This window comes from Canis aureus, chromosome 1, assembly GCF_053574225.1.
Source record: "Canis aureus isolate CA01 chromosome 1, VMU_Caureus_v.1.0, whole genome shotgun sequence".
Classification (NCBI taxonomy): domain Eukaryota; kingdom Metazoa; phylum Chordata; class Mammalia; order Carnivora; family Canidae; genus Canis; species Canis aureus.
The window spans coordinates 70300507-70321374 of NC_135611.1; the positions used below are offsets into that span (position 1 = coordinate 70300507).

At 38.3% G+C, this 20868-nt stretch overlaps 1 protein-coding gene across 3 annotated transcripts in view; it reads right to left on the reverse strand.

Annotated features, from left to right (window-relative positions):
* Positions 1 to 20868, reverse strand: part of LOC144317184 (uncharacterized) — a 265145-nt gene that overhangs the window by 88035 nt on the left and 156242 nt on the right. The window contains exon 1 of one of the 3 annotated variants that reach the window (XM_077903200.1): positions 1381 to 1498. The exons of 1 other annotated variant lie outside the window; for it this stretch is intronic. In XM_077903200.1, coding sequence (XP_077759326.1) covers positions 1381 to 1386 — 6 coding nt within the window. In that variant the 5' untranslated portion in view covers positions 1387 to 1498. Of the gene's footprint in view, positions 1 to 1380; positions 1499 to 16376; positions 17222 to 20868 lie in introns of those variants that run through there. One more of the 3 variants, XR_013383125.1, reaches the window with a different exon arrangement.

The following is a 20868-nucleotide window of genomic DNA, read 5'->3' on the forward strand; positions in this document are numbered from 1 at the left end:
TAACCCCTACAGATGATCTGATTTTATTGTCTTCAAGCTGCTTTACAACTCTGAAATAATAGAAAGAATATAGTAATGCAGATGATTCTTGAACATAGAGATTCAAATAAATTTTGTCTAGGGGAATGCAATTGATAGCTGTGTGGATACCAAGCAATTTAAAATACTTCTAAATTCATTTCAATATTCTTGATAGACTACATACGTGTTTTTAATTTTTTTTAATAAATGTAATATCTTACTAGTTTTCTCATTAATAAGTTAAATAAAATATTTGACTCATGTTCATTTTATATTTGCGTGATAGTTATGATTTTAACTTAAAGAAATGAAACTTGAAATTCATATTCATATTAACACTTATGTCACAGTTGTGTGTATATGTACACAAAGTGAAATATACATGCAGAAGCTCTAAACACAGTATATGGCAAGTAGATAATCAAGAGATGTTATGCTCTTTCTGTCTTTCCTCACAGAATAACAATAACCTCTACCATTTATTGAGCACATAATATGTGATAGGCTTTCTATACACACTTACATTTGATCCTTCCTACAACTCTGGGAGCTGGGTGATCTACACTCATTGTTCAGACGAGGAAACTGAGAAATAGAATTTGCCTATGTCCTCATAACTGAACACAAAGTGGTGGGAATTTGAACCTGGGTCTGTCCATTTTCAAGGTGGATACTTCTGGCCCTGGGATTCTCATCACAAGAAATGGTTGGCATATCTGGAAACGGTCACATCCAGAACAAGCTTGTGTGACATGTATGTGTGTCCCATGAAAGTGCACATGTTTAATACTCAAAAATATTTACTTATGTGAATATTGACCATTTTCCAGATCTTAGTGGCTTTAACAAGCAGGCAGATGCAAAGGACTGCAGAAAAGATCCTTTCCTGTCTGCTGATAAGTACCTGTTCAGAGAAGGGCTTTGGCCCTGGCTGGAGGTTGGAAAGAACCTGGACCTTACTGTTTTGCTATTGTTTTAGATATCTTGAAATATGTAATAAGTTCTTAGTTATTCTTCATTAAATTAAATTAAATGACACTTGTCAAGTTAATTTTTTCCTAAAAAGACCTGGCCTGGGATTGCCAAAGGCCTCCGATGCTGACAGATGGTCTGGAGCGTGACTTTTGCACTTTCTGAGTAGGGGATGTGCTCAAGGCCTTCTGTAGTCTCAGGAAGCCTCTCTGGGTTTTCTCAGAGCCCCACTTGAGTTCTGAAGCTCTAGCTTGGAGCTAGCACATACTCCATCTTCTAAGAGTGTATTTCCCACTTATTTTCTCCCCCAGGCTAATAAATTTAGTGCAAAGAATTCTAATAACTTCTTAGTCATTCAATATTAAAAGAGTTGTTAAAAATATATACCAGCATTCATAGAACTAGAGTTTAGGTGTGATCCTCTGTAGCAATTAGGTTTCCTATGGATTTGTTTGAAGCTGCAGAGGTGTCTGAAGTTTTCTCATCTTCCTCACGTGACTCTGCCTGTATAAATGTTTGATAAGAAAATAGTGCTTGCTTTGAACAGACAAACTTGCAAACTTGTAACTTAAGTAAAGCAAAAGTAATGCAGTACTTATTCATATGTTCCCTTATTACAAAATGCTCCTAAACATTTCAAGTTGAATATGAATTTCAAGTTCATATTAGGTATTCCATATTCAGAGAAAGGATAGTTTAGTCAAATAGGTGCTCACTGGAATTATTTTCTTTTCTTGAAATTTAGAATTAACATTTTTCTAAATAATTTTTCCAAAAAAAAAAGAAGCCTATGCAGGCACACAGACTACTTATATAATCATGTCATTTCACATTCATTCTATTTGGGAAGAAGATATGGAAGGAAGATTTAGTCTACAAGGCACTGTAGCTACATAATTATGAGCTACTTTAAGAGAAATAGCTGAAAGCAGGGTGGTGTCCATACACTGAAAGAGTAAATTAAATCAAGGTGAGCCCAAAGGAAATCAAGCAGAAGACTCTGGAGAATCTGATACATGCTGGTTCCATCTCCTGTTCCCTTTGGATCAGGAAGCATTTCTGGGGCTGTGACCTTTGGGAGGACTTAAGGCGGAGTCATGAATTTAGATACCTCAGTGCCCAGGTAGGTGTCATATAGGAGTGAAGCTACAGGACCCAAGTGACAGAGAGTGGTGGGCACTGGGATCATCTGTAGAGACACTTGATTCAAGAAGGAGTTGAAAACTGTGCTGGCCAAAAGGAAAGATGACTTTCATATGGATGCAGTTTAAGGGTTCCCTCATTGCCCTTCTTAAGAGATGAATTTTCTACCTGCAGCTTTGGCCCTATGTTTTGTTTTGTTTTTGTTTTTGTTTGTTTGTTTTGTTTTTTTGTTTGTTTTTAGCTTTTCTCAAATCTCTTCCCTGTGCTTTCTCTACAGGGCAACCTGAACTGTTTCACTTTCTCTCTGCTCGCTTCCTTCTGCTAACCTCTTTGTAGCCCCTTTCCTGCCTCTGTACCTGAGCATGGGATACCACCCTTGTTGGTCAGTCTTTCTTTTGCCATTATCCGTGAAGCAACTAGGATTGGAACTCTTCGTCAGGTCTCACCTCATCCACTACAGGATGTGTGAAAACAACTATCCCAACTGCCAACCACAACTACTGTCCCACAGGGACTGTCACTCACCAGGACTAGATGGTATGCCCTGACAGACAGAATGGCCTGGGAATTGAGGAGGGCAGAGGATTGTTGTCACTATTGTGACTTTGGACAATAAGCCCTTTATGTGCTCTGACCCCCAGTTTTATTATCTATAAAGTGGAGATGAAACGTAGTAATAAAGACAAAAGTTCCAAATACATTGCCTTTTATTCCCTAAATGTTCATCTACCAACCTAGAACATGCTTGCCCTGAGGGAGTTCACAATCTGTTGTCCTATCCCTGGTGAGAGATTTGAACCACCACCTAAGTAAGTTCTTGTCTTTAGTTTATGCATGACATTAAATACTTTGTTCCTTATTGACTCAACATGTAATTAAGGTTTATTTATTTCTGTTGCTGGGCTGTCAGAATTAGATAGCTTTAGATCTCAGGGATAAGATGCTTCCCTTCTTGTCCAAGGTCCAGTGTTGGAAAGCATACAGAGAAGCCTTTAGCAGAAGCTCTTGGTGATGAGTTTCACTCTTACATCATTTATGATGTTATATTTGGGGATCTTTGTAGTCAGATCTTATAATCACATTGACTGAGGGACACCTAACATGCCTAAGAATATCAAAATAAGGCAGGAAACAGAAAATAAAAAGAATACAGTTTTCCCTGGGCGTACTGATGGGAAACCTAAGCATGGACTGGTCTAGGTGGAGAAAACCACCAACCATATGTTCTGTGGATGTGGTTCTGCCCCAATAGATGTTCCAATGAGAGTGAAAAGGTATCACTTTCTCAAATCGTTCTGAATAGGACCAGAAAGAAGAAAGCTGGTGTGATCTCCTGTGGGACAGATCAGTGGTGCTTTTATAGTCACAAAATAGAAATACTAAGGAATGTGCAGATACATAAATCCATCAGGTACCTGAAATCTCTTGAGTCACATTTAAAGATTTTGAGACTAAGTTTCTTTTTTTGTAAATGTATTTTTTATTGGTGTTCAATTTGCCAACATATAGAATAACACCAAGTGCTCATCCCATCAAGTGCCCCCCTTGATATTAAGTTTCTATTTTGTACTGAGGAAATTTTCAAACTCAAGTGTCTTTATTCTGTTCTTGTGCAAGTGAATATTTTATAAACCCAAGTTTAGATCTTTACATCCATCCTTTCTGCAATTCAGTTTGCTGCTTTCTTCTCATGGTATGTGCAGATTGGAAAAGAATAGACTGGGATGCCTCGGTGGCTCAGCAGTTGAGCATCTGCTCAAGGTGTGATCCCAGGATTGAATACCACATCATGCTCCCTGCATGGAGCCTGCTTCTCCTTCTGCCTGTGTCTCTGCCTCTCTCTCTCTCTCTCTCTCTCTCTGTCTCTCATGAATAAATAAATAAATCTTTAAAAAAAGGAGAGGAATAGACCTCTCAAGTGAGTGCATGTGCTTATTTTTGGTTCCCTCTAATCCTGAGATTCTCTAAGAATATAGGATAACTTATTTTTCTTCATACCCAGAGAGCTGTGTTGTCCTTCACTCCCAATGGTTCAAAACTCAGGAGCAGAAAATTTAAATTGCTCTAGTGACCAGAAGTTTACCATAAATGAGTTATTCTGGTTTGTTTCATAATCAACACTTAGGAATAGTATCTGCTTCTCCTCCTTTAAAAATATATATCAGAGTCACTGTTCTTATCTTTTTTGTATCCTACTTTGATTTAAAAAACACAAGTACAGTGATACATTTCTCTTCTTTAAGCTAGATACTAGGGTATTGGCAGTGGATACTCCGCCTTGGTGGGACAATAAAAAAAAAGTGAGTCCATAGATGGAGCAGGACTCCCTCAACCAATGGGCCAGTAAAACTTGATGCCACACATTCACCACCTGGTTAGTGGGCTGCTAGCCTATGATTTGTGGCTTAGTTTTATACCCTTTATTGAGTTCTTACTGAATACCCTTCACTCTTCAAAGGGCTTTACATCTTGCATTCAGTTGTCACGGTATTCTTATCCACATTTGACAGAAGAGATGCAAAGAGGCAAGCCATTGCCCAAGGTCACTGTTGCCCAAGGCAACTTCATCAATGGTGGTGGAGCTGGGATTGAAACCTTGCCAAATTCAAAGCCTGTCAGAGGTGCTCACTATTACCTGTTTTATGTGTGGCATGATAAGGACTAAAACAAACACCTACATGGTGCACTAACCCCTCCTGCATCAGCACTTAATGAAATGTCATCTTCTCACCATTCTGCCGAATGCTCGTTCTAACAGCTGGAGATTCTGCCTCTGCAGCTGCTGAGGGACACAGACATTACCCCATTTCCTCTGAGGTGGTCTTTTTTCGCCTTCACTGAAAATATATATCTTTAGGAATGATATTTCTAGGTCCAGTTTCTAAGATAACAGCAACTAATTATGGGCCTAAGATGTTTCAGTGGGTTTTTCCTCCCATCCCACCCTCAGACCCCACTTCTCCTCTCCTCCTTCACAGAGAGATTTTGGAGCATTATGTGAAAGAAGTTGTCCTCAGTGTAGTATCTTTTCAAAAGAAAAAAAAAAAACACTTTTATTTTTACCTGCCTTCCAATATCCAGTCAAGTTATTTGAATGAATTTAAGTCTTGAATCTGTCTCAATAGTTTTCCCTCCAATTAATATCCTTCAAAGCCATCTCAAGTTTTGCCCACAGTGTGATATTTGGGTCTTAAGAAAAAGTGCAGGTGAAATAAAAGGCCACCTGGGACAGTATGAGTGAGTTCTTGAGTAGCTGGAAATTTTAACTAAAAATAGATATATACAAAAAAATGTTTTTATGGAATGTGTCCATAATAATTCAGCCCTTTTATTTTCTGTGTAGCTTATCTGAATTAATTGGGCTGACACCAACAATTACTATGTAAGTAATTAATAATTATATGAGTGAAGAAGGGGCTTTGCGTCCATGTAACCTTGGAAAATTTGTATAACCTTTCTAAAACTTAAGTTTCTCATGTAAAAAAACTTAATCGTTCTAAGAATTAAATGAGATTACCACCCAAGACACTTATTGTAATAGCTAGCCCAAGGAAAAACTCTCATCATTATCACCATCATTTATATTTGTATTCACAAACTGCACGGAGTACAGCACCAAATGTTATGTTATTTAATTCTCAACACATGGTGGTAGGTTTTATTATTCCCTTATTTGAGGTTGAGGAGGTGAATCTGAGAATTTAAATGACTTTCCTCCTGTCCCAGAGCTCCCGGAGCTAACAAGGGGGAGAGTCAGGGATCTAACCCAGACCTACTGATTTCACAGTCCCTCATCTGTTTGCTCATCCAGTGCTGACATCACGCATTAGTAACAGTGAGCAATAAATCATGCTTTGCAGTTGCTAATGAGATCTTGAAAATTATCTCATTTAATGATATCAATAGCTCTGGGAAGTAGGTATTATTTTCCCAGATAACAGACTAGAAGCCAGGCTTAGAAGGTTTAAGTTCTTGTCAAAATCTCAGAACCAGTAAATGCTAGAGCTGAGCTCTAAACCTATGCTGATTCCAAAGGTCCTGTCATCACCTCCCACAGTTTGAACCACTTTCCCCACTCATTTAGGGGAAAGTTCATCTTCCCTAAAAAAATACGGATAATTATGTCTATTACCAGAGAATATAATTACCCCAAGATGCAAGAGCAATTCCTAACAGTCCCTGAGGGCTTGGTTAGGAGCCTTTTATCAAGATTCAGACAACAGTTTGTAGAGGAGAGGAGCTCTAGGCACCCAGCTGGACATGAAGACCAGCAAGATCAGAAACATCAATCTAGTTAGCTGAGCTGTTCAAAAATCAAATTTCAAAGTGCTATAAAGGTCAATATTGAATCAATGGACAAAATTGGAATATGGACAATAACAGGATCACATCAGTGTTAAATTTCTTGAAGTTGACACCTGTGCTATAATTATGGAAGAGAATGATCTGTTCTTGGGAAGTACACACTGAATTAGCTAGAGGTGGAGGCTCATGATGAGTCAACTAATTCTCAAATGGTTCAGAAAAAATATGTAGATAAATAAAGCAAATAGTAGAGTAAACAGGGTGGTGATAGGTGCATCTGAGTTAATGGTATATGGTAACTCTTTGAACTATTCTTGTAATGTTTTATAACTTTGAAGTTATTTCCAAAAAAATGATTAAAAAATAATAAATCTTCTCTCTTTTCAAGAGAAAAATCGCTATTTACCTTACTTCTTTCATATTTACCCCAATCTCTTATTCAGATCACCAACCTAGACAATAATCCCTAGACACACTTTACCTTTTAAGGTTTTTTTTGTACTGAGCATTTTGTAATGCCAGAAAGTAAGAAAGTAAAATATAGATGGGGGGCATTGCAAAAGAGAGAGGAGTCCATTTCAAAGAGCTCCCAATCACAAAACAACAAAATACATAACCTGATTATTAGTTACAGCCCAAAGAATGAATCCAAACTGATATAAAGTATTGAAAAAATAAATAAGGGGGAAGGAAAACTATTTTTTTCAGAAGAATTCTGATGAATTCTTAGAAGGAGAAGGAGAGAAGGAATAGAAAGTCATCATGACAACACCACAGTGATAATTGCTACAGGCAGGATCCACTGATGAATAATAAAATTAGCTGATGAAACTTTAAGGGCAAACAGGATATTTGCATAGCCTCAAAAACATCCCTCCCCAAATTACTAACTCTTTTGGTTTTAACATACGACCACATGTAGAACTGAATTCCCTTCCCTTTGCATCGGGGATGACTTGGTGACTAAGGTGAAAATTGTAACTTTACAGTTGAGAAAAAAGCACCATTCTACCCATGTGATGAAGGTTCATGTCACTGGTAATGAGCAATGTTGATATTATATGTCCCCGATATAGTTTGACAGAGGAGCACATCACCTCTGTGGTATACCTCCCTTAACACCAGAAAATTGTCTATTCCTGAGAAACTGTAGATAAATTTAACCTTGAGAACATTCTACAAAATATTCATTAAAAGTGTCAAGGTCACAAAAGACAAGTAAACACTGAAAAATTATCACATATTGAAGACAAAGGAGGCATGATAAATATATAATATACATACTACATAAATGCAATGTAGTGTCTTGGATTGGGTCCTGGAGCAGAAAAAAAGGATATACGTGGAAAAACTGGAGGGATCCAAATAAAGTCTGTAGTTAATTTTATCATATGAATGTTAATTTCAGAGTTTTGATAAGTGTATCTGGTTATGTAAGATGTTGGAGTAAACTGGGTGACAGGTTTGTGACTGTCAAATTCCAAAATGACTTCAAAATAAAAAGTTAGAAAAAAGCCTTTATGCAAGAGCATACGTCTGACACTATGGACAGTTATGAATTATGGGCCATTCTCTTGCTGAGGAATGTTTTCATTGCACACAAAAATATCCTATCCTGGAGCCAACGGTGTCATGGAGCAGAGCCCTGCCCAGGGCATGGAAAGAGCCCTGGACTAGGATCTAGGAGACCTCTGCGTCCCCATGTGGGCAAGTCACTTGCCTAACAACAAAACTAGTGTCTTTTCCCAGCTGTAAAATGAAACTATATATACTTTCACAAGATTAATGAGTTTTCAACTGAAAAAGCTGCTATAGTAAATATTTAGCACCTGACACAGTAATGCTTAAAAAAATCCTGGATCCTCTAATTTATATACATAATATTGATCACCTACAAATCAAAGGCCATAAATTCAGAAGCCTGTGTGGTCTGGGTTATTATTATTATTATTATTATTATTATTATTATTATTATTGATGTGTTTAGAAGGCTTGTGGCAAATTCTAGAATACATGGTCCATTTGAAGGAGACACAGCCAGTCAGCTCCAACCAGCTGTTGCCAGTGGAGCACTGTTCCAGTGTTACCCAATATTTGAGTTTCCCAAGAGAAGCTAGAAATCCTGATATTTACAAATGTGTATAATCTCCTTATTTCAAAATGTTAATAATTCATTAAAGACATTTTAAAGTATTGTGTGAAACATCAGAACATGTTTGTCAGTGGGTTTTGTCTTTTGGTCACCAGTCTTTGAACCCTGTAGGGAATAGGAGGGAAAACCTGAGTTCCCCATGAGCCATGTAGCTATGTCTTAGATTCCACAACAAATATACACTGGGCACATGTAGAATTAAAATAAAACATCATAAAACAAATGCAAACAGAATTCAGCCTCCTCCACCTCCCAGGTCACTGCTAACCACTATAGGTTTATATTGGTCACTTCCTGATGGTTCCACAAGAACCCCGTTCCTGCCGCTATTCATCAGGCAATTTTTTTAAACTAGGCCTTCTACTAAAGGGAAGAACATATGTATGCTTCTCAGATTGAAAGACAGTGTGCATTTCACATCAACTTATAGATGTATAAAAACCTGTGCCCACATTGAGGTTTTGGTTATGCTTCTTTTCTAATTTTATTTTTTTTATTCTGGATTTTAAGTTTCACTAGAAATGATCCTCATACATTTTCAAATAATATCAGATCCTGTTAAGAACATAATTTACATGGCCCAATTGAATTTAAGTTCGAGAGTGTCTTGGGGAAAGCTAAAATAAGAGAAATAAATGAAAACTTTTTTTTCCGTTTTTTCCCCCTAAGAAATCTCCTTTCTTGACACCATGGTTAGTGTCAGGGAGGTTCCAGTAGGTTTTGAGGGAGGCTCTACCAATTCCAGGTGAGTGAAGAGTTTAAATTTAAACAGGGCACCTGATGGGCTCACTCAGTTGAGCATCTGACTCCTGGTTTTAGCTCAGGTCACCATCTCAGGGTTCTAGGATCTAGCCCTGTGTCAGGCTCCACACTCAGTACGGAGACTGCTAGAGATTCTGTCTTCCTTTGCCCCTCAGCCTGTGCATGCTCTCTCTCAAATTAATTAATTAACTAATTTATTAAAAAGATTTTATTTATTTACTAATGAGAGACACACACACAGAGAGAGGCAGAGACACAGGAAGAGGAAGAAGCAGGCTCTATGCAGGGACCCTGATGTGGGACTCGATCCCGAGACTCCAGGATCATGCCCTGGGCCCAAGGCAGGCACTAAACCACTGATCCACCCAGGGGTCCCCTAATTAACTAATTAATTTAAAAAGTTTTAAAAAATAAATTTAATCAAGCTTGTTTAGCCATCCCTGACTGGCTGTCAGGTAGTTCTGTGACTCATTGAAAAAGAAGGCAGGGGTAGGGTAGGAGTAATACAAGAGATGAGTCTCAGACAAGCACATCTACATAGAAAATATATTTGTTTCACCAATTTACAAAACTCCTTGAAATGTTAAGTAGCATACAATTTCATTGAGACTTTTATTCAGGAGTAATAGATTAAAAGTACTTAACCAAGTCAGTTCTTCAAACTTGCTTTGCCATTTCCACACGGAATTCATTGAAAATAAGGTGATTATACAGTAATTACATAAAATGTAAAGCCTTCTATTTAGATAGATATATGGAATTTTAATTACTACCAGCTAGATTGAGATGCTGCTCCCAGCTCAGGGAGTTAAGAAATCAGTGAGATCCTGTTTATGTTCTCCAGAACGTATGATACAATTGTGTTTTTTTGTTATCTAGTACTCTTGGAAGGCAATTAGTTCTGTTTATGGAAAAAAATTAAAATACTCCTACTATTCCTAATTAAGATTAACAGAATTCTTTGTCATGTTGGGTGTATTTGGGCATAAAATTACAATCATTTTGACATTAAATTCTCATTACTGTATTTCCCCAGAGTGATTTTGTTTACAGATATTGTTGAAATGCTGACTGATAACAATCTTCCTCTAAATGCCATTCTTTTGCCTACTTTTTCTTATTACCTCTGCTTTCATTTCTCCCAACAGCAACACACAACCTCTTCTGTGTTATGAATTTTGAATTTCATGCAAGACGGAAGGAAAACAAAAAGCACAAAATGATCTCCCCACTGGTTTACCTAAGACTAAAACCTAAGACCAAGAAAACAGTTGGTAAAATCATTTTCATGCTGAGCAAGTTTCTGAAAGCCCCATCTGGGGGAGTCAGGAGAGTGCCCAGGTAGCAGCCCAGCCCATTGCTGTGTGGTGCCGGGTGGGGCAGTGACTCCACAGCTGCTCAGTGAGGCGCCCCCACAGCAGGATGTGTGAAGATGATGACAATGATACCAACAGTGATGATAATGATGATGGTGAGTTCTGTGACCACCATTCCTGAAATGGTGCATACCAGGCTACACCTCCTATTCTGGGAGAAATGTGACGGATGCTGGGGATTGAGGAGATTGGTAAAGAAATGGGATCCCTCTTTATTTCTGAAAACTCCTCTGCAAACCACCCTTCCAAGTTTTGCAGTCTATCAGAGTAGGCTTCCTCATCTGAGACACAAGCTTAGAGCTAAGCTGTGCACTGCACTTAGAACAAGGGAAGGTGGAAAGTTTTTAAAATAATCTCAGGAAGTGTTATATCTTAACACATATTCTCAGCAGCTTAGTGGAGTGGTTCATGCTGGAGTTGGCAAACATTTTCTGTTAAGGGCAATTCTCTACTCAATTCTGTTGCAGCATGAAAGCCACCACAGCGACAGTGCCTAAATGAATGAACATATTTTTGTTTCAATAAAACCTTATTTTTTGAAAAGAGGTATTATTAGAATTAAAGCCAGGTGTTCAAACAAAAACTTATAGACAAATTTTAATAGCAGTACTATTCATAATACCCAAAAGGTGGAAACAACCCAAATGTCCATCAACTGATTAAATGATAAGTAAAATGTGATATAGCCATACAATGAAATGGTATTCATCCATGAAAAGTAATGAAGTTCTGATACATGCTACAACATGAATGAAACTTGAAAACATTATGGAAAGTGAAAGAAACCAAACACAAAAGGTCACATTTGATTCCATTTATTTAACTATTCAGAATACAGTATTCCCCTCTTATCCATGCAAGATAGGTACCAAGACCCTAATGGATGCCTGAAACTGAAGACAGTACCGAGTCCTTTACATATTATGTTTTTTTCTTATACATTTACACCTGTAATAAAGTTTAATTTAAAAATTAGGCTAAGGAAGAGATTAACAGTCATAACTAATAATAAAATAGAACAATTATAATAATATATTATAATAAAAAGTATACGAATGTGGTTTTTGTCTCTCAAAATATCTTATTGTACTGTACTCCCTCTTCTCCTTGTGATGATGTGAAATGATAGAATGCCTACGTGATGGGATAAATAAGGTAAATGACATACACGTTATAATAGAGTTTTAGACTGCTATTGACCCTGGACAATACTTCAAAAAGAGGATCATCTTCTTCTGGAGCACAGTTGACCAAAGGTGATAAGAACTATGGAAAGTAAAACCACAGATAAGGAGGGACTACTGTAGACAAATCCAAGGACAGAAAGGGTATTACCAGGGACTGGGATTGGGAGAATAGGACTGACTACTTAATGGACAGGGATTTCCTTTAGAGGTGATGAAAATGTTCTGGAACTATGAAGTGGGCATGGTGGCACAGCACTGAGAATGTGTCAAAGCCACTGAATGGTACACTTTAAAGTGGCGAATTTTATCTTAAGCATATTTAACCCCAATAAAAATAAATAATTAAAAATCGGCAGTGGGGGTGTTATGCTATATGTTGGCAAATTGAACTCCAATAAAAAAAAAAAATAGGAATAAAGAAAACAAAGAGAAAAAAAAAAGGCAGTGGGCCAGATTTGGCTGGGGGCCTGTAGCTGCTGATTCCTCGCCATCTGTGAACTGCAAACAAGTTATCTAGCCTCTCTGATCTTATCAGAATATCATGTGAGGATTAAAATAGTTAATACTTAGAATTTAAAATAATGCTTGGAATACAGTAAATATTCAAAAGATGTTAGGTGCTATTATTATTGTTACCATTATCGGTAAACTTTTAGAGTCATGAAGCTCTTTGAGAATTTGAGGAAAGTTATGACCTTCTCTTTAGAAAAGAACAACATACAGATGTATGCATATGAAAGTTCCCCAAGGTCACAAGCCCAGACAAAAGCAGGGGCCTTAACAAGAACCCCTAGACTTCTCTGCCATCCCAGCTACCTCTTGCTGATACACTTAACAGGGCTTAGTGGCTAAGAATGGAAGACCCCTCAGGGGGTCTCAGGTTGGAAAGATATAGCCATCAAGAGAAGGCTGGAAGAATAGGAAATAAAGATGTAGGGCCCTTATGAGAAGACAAGATGGTCCCAGAGTTTTACTCTGCCCAAGTAACCATTTATCTAGAAACCCCAGTGGCCAGGTTGAGCCACAGTGAGCAGCTGTCCCCAGGCCACAGGCAGTAGGAGTGCAGGGCCAAAACTCTATGCTCTGAGATCAGCTGGCATGACATTGGAAGCAACAAAGAATATAGAGATGTTATCAAGGAGGGTCTACTAGCTGTTATCCATACTGTAGTAACTATTTTTTTTTCTTATTTTTGTATTCCTGATGCTCTGACCTTTGGGGCCTTGATCCTGGGGAGGTTCTACCTCCCAGGGTTAGCTAATTCCTATAGAAAGCAAATTACTCCCTTCTAAGGCACCTTTGATAGACAAATCAACTAGTACAGAACCCATATCCCCACCTGGCTCCTCTAAAAAAAACTATCACACCCCAAGCCAATATTTCCCCTGCCCTAAATCACCCCAGAGCCAGGTACCCAACAAATAGGGAACACCCTTATAGTCTTCAGCCTGCCAAAATTATTCAAATGAACCAATCTTCAATTTACTCTGAACACTTACCTTGCTTCACCTGTTTCTTCACTAAAAAAACACCAGTAAAGGCTCCAGGCCATGCTCTCCCCTCTTGTGCCTCTCTACCTATGAATGACTCTGGTCTTCCTCATGTGGTTCTGAGTGCCATAATGTGCCATGCCTCCTAATTCTAGAGATCTGTATCAACCTCTTCCTTCATAACAGTCATTTCCATGTCTGTGTGCCTTACGACACCTGATAAAAACAAGTCCCAGGTACAAATTTTAACCCACATACTTGACAGCGAAACTGGAACTAGTATCACATGAAATGGATTGGAATTCAGCCTAGATACATGGTGTTGGGAACAAAGGTCTAGGGAAGGTCAAATGTTGGATACCTAAAACACAGGCCCAGGCCATGGTCAGACTTGCATCAGTCCCTTGCAATGCAAGTTTTTAAACCAGGCAGTTTGAAGTAAAACATCAGATGAGAGACTTCTAATTTTCCACCTGTTAATGAATGACAAGGGGATCCCTGGGTGGCTCAGCGGTTTGGCACCTGCCTTCTGCCCAGGGCATGATCCTGAGGTCCCGGGATCGAATCCTGTGTTGGGCTCCCTCCATGGAGCCTGCCTCCCTCTCTCTTTCTCTCTCTGTCTCTCATGAATAAATAAATAAATAAATCTTTTTTAAAAAAATGAATGACCAGTTTCCCTCACTCCTTATCTGCAGTTGATTCTTGCATAATCACCCTCACCTCCTACCCTAGCTAGTTCCAGGGGAGTCATTCAAGGGCTCATCAGTGAATCCTCTAGATTGGAATTAAGACTCCTCAGAGATATATGCTCAAGAGAAAAGAGTTAGGTTTCTAGTTTCAGCAGTCCCCTCTCACTGGCAGGGCTGACTGTGGCCCAGTTGGTGGCAGATTTTTTTAAGTAAGTATGGCAAAAAAGTAAAGTTCAAAAAAAGGCATAAATCCCCTGTTTCATAATAAGAAAGGCGCTAGCTAATAATAGTACTAATAATAGTAATAATAGCAATAATCCATTGAGTGGATGTTGTGCCAGAAGCTATGCTGAGACATCCTCCATTAATTCTTAAAATGTTCCATAGGCATTTGAAGAGGCTCTGCCTCCCTGGGTGCCCCTACTTTGTTCCTGCCCCCATGTGGACCTGCCTTGGCCATAGACTCTTTAGGCCCTGTCGGACCCTCCAGGAAAAGGGGTCCTGCAAGGTCTCTGACTTGAGCATGTGCTCTATCATGTCTTCTTCTTTCCTCCTCGTTTTTAATGTAGGGGAATGAAAAGTGAAAGCACTTGGGGGTGGGCAGAGACATGCTGTCTTAATAGTGAACATTTTTTTAAAAGATTTTATTTATTTATGATAGACATAGAGAGAGGGAGAGGCAGGCTCCATGCCGGGAGCCCAACGCTCCATGCCGGGAGCCCGATGTAGGACTTGATCCCGGGACTCCAGGATCAGCCCTGGGCCAAAGGCAGACGCCAAACCACTGAGCCACCCAGGGATCCCTTAATAGTGAACATTTCATTTGAGTAAGAACTTGAGAGTTGAACAGCCTGGGTTCAGATTCCAATTCTACCACTTCCTAGCTGTGTAACATAACCTCTCTGTGCCCCTCTTCTCCCAACCTAATAAAATGTAAAAGTAAGATCAAAATTTGGATAGACAGATACTTATAGGTTAAAACGTCAGCTAAACTAAGAAGAACATAAATCTCATTCTTTGAAATAGAACAAATTATTAATTGTGCAAAACTCCATGTTAGTGGAGTAGGAATTTACAGAATTGCCATAAACCAGGTTAAATAATACCACACAACAGCACTTTGATAACCTTTCTCTTGGAAATTTGCTAATGGCTTAAATAAAGACTGAGGAATCTCATATAACCAAAATGATTATCATGGCTTTAGGAATATCAGGATGAGCACTGGGTGTTATTCTGAATGTTGGCAAATTGAACACCAATAAAAAATAAATTGATTATTAAAAAAATAAAAATAAAAAGCAAAACTATTTTTAAAAAATATTCTTATGTGATTTGTAATACCCTTTTCTTAAATAAAATGTATCCTGAGCAAAAAAAAAAAAAAAAGGAATATCAGTGATAAGAGAAGGAGGGGAGAGAAGACAGGGAGAGGGTAGAGGAGGGAAGAGAGAAAGAATGAGAGGAAAGAAGGAAGATAGTAAGGAAGGAGAGGAGGAAAAGGGGAAAGGAAAGGTTGTTATCTATATAATCTGTCATCTGCTTTATTCAATTTCACTGTACTTTCTTAAATAGTATATATATAAACTTCATGACTGTGATTTCAATGTACTTCTTGGAAATATTTTATATTGAAGTTTTCTCTCTTATAAGGTTGCTTTTGTGTAGGTGATATCCTGTAAAATGATTTCAGAATTAACCCCTCTCTCTCTTAATGGAAAAAAAAACAAAAACCCTCATCTATAAAATTTGGTTCTGCTATTAAAGTAGGCATCCAGCTTAAAGTAAACTGGCTTATTAAAGTACTTTCATAGATTCAACATTAAATATTGCCACTTCTGGGATCCCTGGGTGGCGCAGCGGTTTAGCGCCTGCCTTTGGCCCAGGGCACGATCCTGGAGACCCGGATTCGAATCCCATGTCGGGCTCCCGGTGCATGGAGCCTGCTTCTCCCTCTGCCTATGTCTCTGCCTCTCTCTCTCTCTCTCTCTCTGTGACTATCATAAATAAAAAAATAAAAAAAATTAAATATTGCCACTTCTGCAAGATAAAATTTGAATATCAGTATTAGTCAGGATTGTCATGTATCATGTAAATTATAGATTTCTAACCCACTGAACCAAATCATAGGTATTCAATTCATAGCATGGTAGAAGGATTTGATAAAAACCAGAGCTATTTTTGTTATTAGATGAGTGAGTATTCTAAATGTTTTTCCTAAGGACAAAATATGCTCCTCCACAACAGGATACGAGCCACTCTAAAATGAGAAGTCGATCTCACTTGGATGCATTTTATTGGAAACCACTCACCAGGGGTCAATTCCTGCTCCAAATGGTTAGAGAACTAAACAGACCGTGATATGTCATCACCAGATTCCATTCAAGGATTAATGGCTCCAAAGTACAAGAAGCCTCTCTAAGTCTTCCTGTAATATTAGACCCAAGAGTGACTTTTCCCACCATTCCAGTCCCCTTTGCACACCGAGGGTTAGAGAATGGCTCTTCACAAGTCTCAGAAGAACAGGGCACATGGATAAGCCAGTACATGTTCTAAATCATCACTCTTGGTTCAGGCCAAGTCATAGTACTCATGGGACAAGCCAAAATAGGAGCTCGCCTGCCTTGGAGCAGGTCAGAATTTATTTAGAGCTATCTCCCACAAGTGAAGACTGCAATGTGGCTGAAAAGATGTTGTCTGATTCTACTACTAATTAGGCTCAAATGACCTTGAAAGGCTCAGGGATTTCTGTAATTCCTCCATTCCATATATAAAAGGCTGCAACAATAAGATTGTAGGACAGTGCCTGTAACCTTCACAAATCAAAGCTGAGGAGTCAGGAACAGAGCTGTGAAACTTGACCTCCTTTGCACCACAGCAGGATATCAGCTCACCTGCAAATTCATCTTTAAGGTACAGTGCGTTGAACCTGTGTTGTCAGGCGTGGGAACAGCTCACATTTGGGACTGGAAATTGAGACACATTCCTTATACCTTTGTCCTGTGTTGGCCACTTGGGCTCATCTTCTCCCCACTTTGCACCAGTTTGGGAATAGATTTAGATAGAGGCTTTCCATCTCTGATTTCTACGTGTCAACAATGCATAGATTTCAAGTTAAAGAGTACTAAAAAAAACAAAACAAAACAAAACAAAACAGAAATTAGTGTCAATCTCACTGAGCAAGTCTCTCTTGAGATTAAATAAAATAGAGAATATTGATTAGTGGATAACTCATATTGATTGATGGATAACTTAGTCCCAAGGAAACATTCATGTAGCTCCCCAAACTACGGAGGTTTCTTGGAAAACTATCAGGAGGATTCATCTTTAATTTGGAGTTTTACTTGACTGAATAATCTGGGACATAAGAAATTAAACTATAGAATTTTCTTTTGTTTTAATTTCTATGATTGGCCATTATGTAGTCCCTTGTTAGGTATAAGTACATGAGCTTCACACAAAGTCAAGGTTTAATAAATATTATTTGACTAAAGTGATATTTATTTAAAAGGGAGTTCTAGTACTCTTTAAGTGTAAATTAATCTGTAAATTTAGAATTGCCATTGGCGAATTGAACCCCAATAAAAAAAATTTTTAAATAAAAGAAAAAAAAGAATTGCCATTGGAATTATGACTTTCAAATTGGAAATGAGTTACCACAAATAAAACTAATCCTCTCAATAGATATAAACTTTAGTTAAAAAAAAAACTAGTTGAAAAAAAACTTTTGCTATGGGGGATGCAGAGAAATGGACCTGTTCATTAGCCTCCTTCTGATAAAGGCCTAATTATTGGTATTTGCCCTTTATTTATGTGCAAGGCAACCAGATATTCTCATCTAGTGTGAAGAAACTGAAGTACAAATCACTAATAATGTTGAAAACACAGATTATTCCCTTGAACTTGATGTGGATGAATTTCCCTGACTATTAGAGCTGGAGGAAACTTCAGTGAACCTCAGCTCTACTGAAGTAGAATTTATTTAGAGCTGTCTCTCACCACAAGTGAAGGCTGCAATGTCCCTGAAAAGATATTGTTGGATTCTGCTACTACTAATAATAAGTGATCCAGCTTATTTAGAAAGCACATCCTGTGAGACAGAAATTAGGAACAACACCATCGTGACTTTATTCTTACTCAACAGGGCAATAGAAATGACTAAAGAGGACTTGCTCCAGATATTCCATTTGCTAAAGGAAAAAAAATGTTCTGGAAGCAACGATTTGGGGTTAGAAATAGTTAAAGCCCATTCTTTAAAAAAAAAAAAAAAGCTACATGGCCTACTTTCTATTCAGAAAAATAAAAAATAGCAATGATAAGTGACAGTCAGACATTAGGCTGGAGTTTTGGTAAAGGTGGGGAGGAGGGAAACAATATTTTAGCCAAATTTTGTATTTTAGCCTACTTAGCTTTCAGTTTTTAATAGAAATAGAACACAAAATTTGCTAAAGAAGTTAACATTTTTAGTTAAAAATCTTTGGAGATATTTTTACAAAGATTTTTATTTGATTATTTGAGAGAAAGTGTGCCTGCATTCACACAAGGAGAGGGAGGAGCAGAGGGAGATGCAGAGTCCCTGCTCAGCAAAGAGCCCCACACAGGGCTCATCCCAGGACCCCAGGATACCACCTGAGTCGAAGGCAGGCACTTACCTGACTGAGTCACCCAGGCGCCCTTCTTTGGAGTATTTTAATTGACCAGATGTGTGTTGTCAGCACAAGAGAATCATAGGTGTTTTGCTTATTGAACAAGCAAGTCCAAAATGTGCTGTGTGAAGGGCACCATACAAAGCAGGGTCCTTGCTCCAGAGTGGTTTAGAGTCCAGTTATGGGACAAGAATATGGAGACCTGGCTCCTACTACCAACTCAGCTAGGTGTGGAAGCTCTCCCTGCTTCAAAGGAGTTGGGGAGATGCAGACCTAGGGGCTTCTCTGTGTGTGGTAGGATGGGCTATTAATAATGGCCTCTCAGTTCCCTCTCAGCCCCAATTAGGTCCACTTAATGGGTGGGTTCAAGTGGAACCATCAGGAAGTGACCAATATAAACCTATAGTGGTTAGCAGTGACCTGGGAGGTGGAGGAGGCTGAATTCTGTTTGCATTTGTTTTATGATGTTTTATTTTAATTCTACATGTGCCCAGTGTATATTTGTTGTGGAATCTAAGACATAGCTACATGGCTCATGGGGAACTCAGGTTTTCCCTCCTATTCCCTACAGGGTTCAAAGACTGGTGACCAAAAGACAAAACCCACTGACAAACATGTTCTGATGTTTCACACAATACTTTAAAATGTCTTTAATGAAGTATTAACATTTTGAAATAAGGAGATTATACACATTTGTAAATATCAGGATTTCTAGCTTCTCTTGGGAAACTCAAATATTGGGTAACACTGGAACAGTGCTCCACTGGCAACAGCTGGTTGGAGCTGACTGGCTGTGTCTCCTTCAAATGGACCATGTATTCTAGAATTTGCCACAAGCCTTCTAAACACATCAATAATAATAATAATAATAATAATAATAATAATAATAACCCAGACCACACAGGCTTCTGAATTTATGGCCTTTGATTTGTAGGTGATCAATATTATGTATATAAATTAGAGGATCCAGGATTTTTTTAAGCATTACTGTGTCAGGTGCTAAATATTTACTATAGCAGCTTTTTCAGTTGAAAACTCATTAATCTTGTGAAAGTATATATAGTTTCATTTTACAGCTGGGAAAAGACACTAGTTTTATTGTTAGGCAAGTGACTTGCTCACATGGGGACGCAGAGGTCTCCTAGATCCTAGTCCAGGGCTCTTTCCATGCCCTGGGCAGGGCTCTGCTCCATGACACCGTTGGCTCCAGGATAGGATATTTTTGTGTGCAATGAAAACATTCCTCAGCAAGAGAATGGCCCATAATTCATAACTGTCCATAGTGTCAGACGTATGCTCTTGCATAAAGGCTTTTTTCTAACTTTTTATTTTGAAGTCATTTTAGAATTTGACAGAGTCACAAACCTGTCACCCAGTTTACTCCAACATCTTACATAACCAGATACACTTATCAAAACTCTGAAATTAACATTCATATGATAAAATTAACTACAGACTTTATTTGGATCCCTCCAGTTTTTCCACGTATATCCTTTTTTTCTGCTCCAGGACCCAATCCAAGACACTACATTGCATTTATGTAGTATGTATATTATATATTTATCATGCCTCCTTTGTCTTCAATATGTGATAATTTTTCAGTGTTTACTTGTCTTTTGTGACCTTGACACTTTTAATGAATATTTTGTAGAATGTTCTCAAGGTTAAATTTATCTACAGTTTCTCAGGAATAGACAATTTTCTGGTGTTAAGGGAGGTATACCACAGAGGTGATGTGCTCCTCTGTCAAACTATATCGGGGACATATAATATCAACATTGCTCATTACCAGTGACATGAACCTTCATCACATGGGTAGAATGGTGCTTTTTTCTCAACTGTAAAGTTACAATTTTCACCTTAGTCACCAAGTCATCCCCGATGCAAAGGGAAGGGAATTCAGTTCTACATGTGGTCGTATGTTAAAACCAAAAGAGTTAGTAATTTGGGGAGGGATGTTTTTGAGGCTATGCAAATATCCTGTTTGCCCTTAAAGTTTCATCAGCTAATTTTATTATTCATCAGTGGATCCTGCCTGTAGCAATTATCACTGTGGTGTTGTCATGATGACTTTCTATTCCTTCTCTCCTTCTCCTTCTAAGAATTCATCAGAATTCTTCTGAAA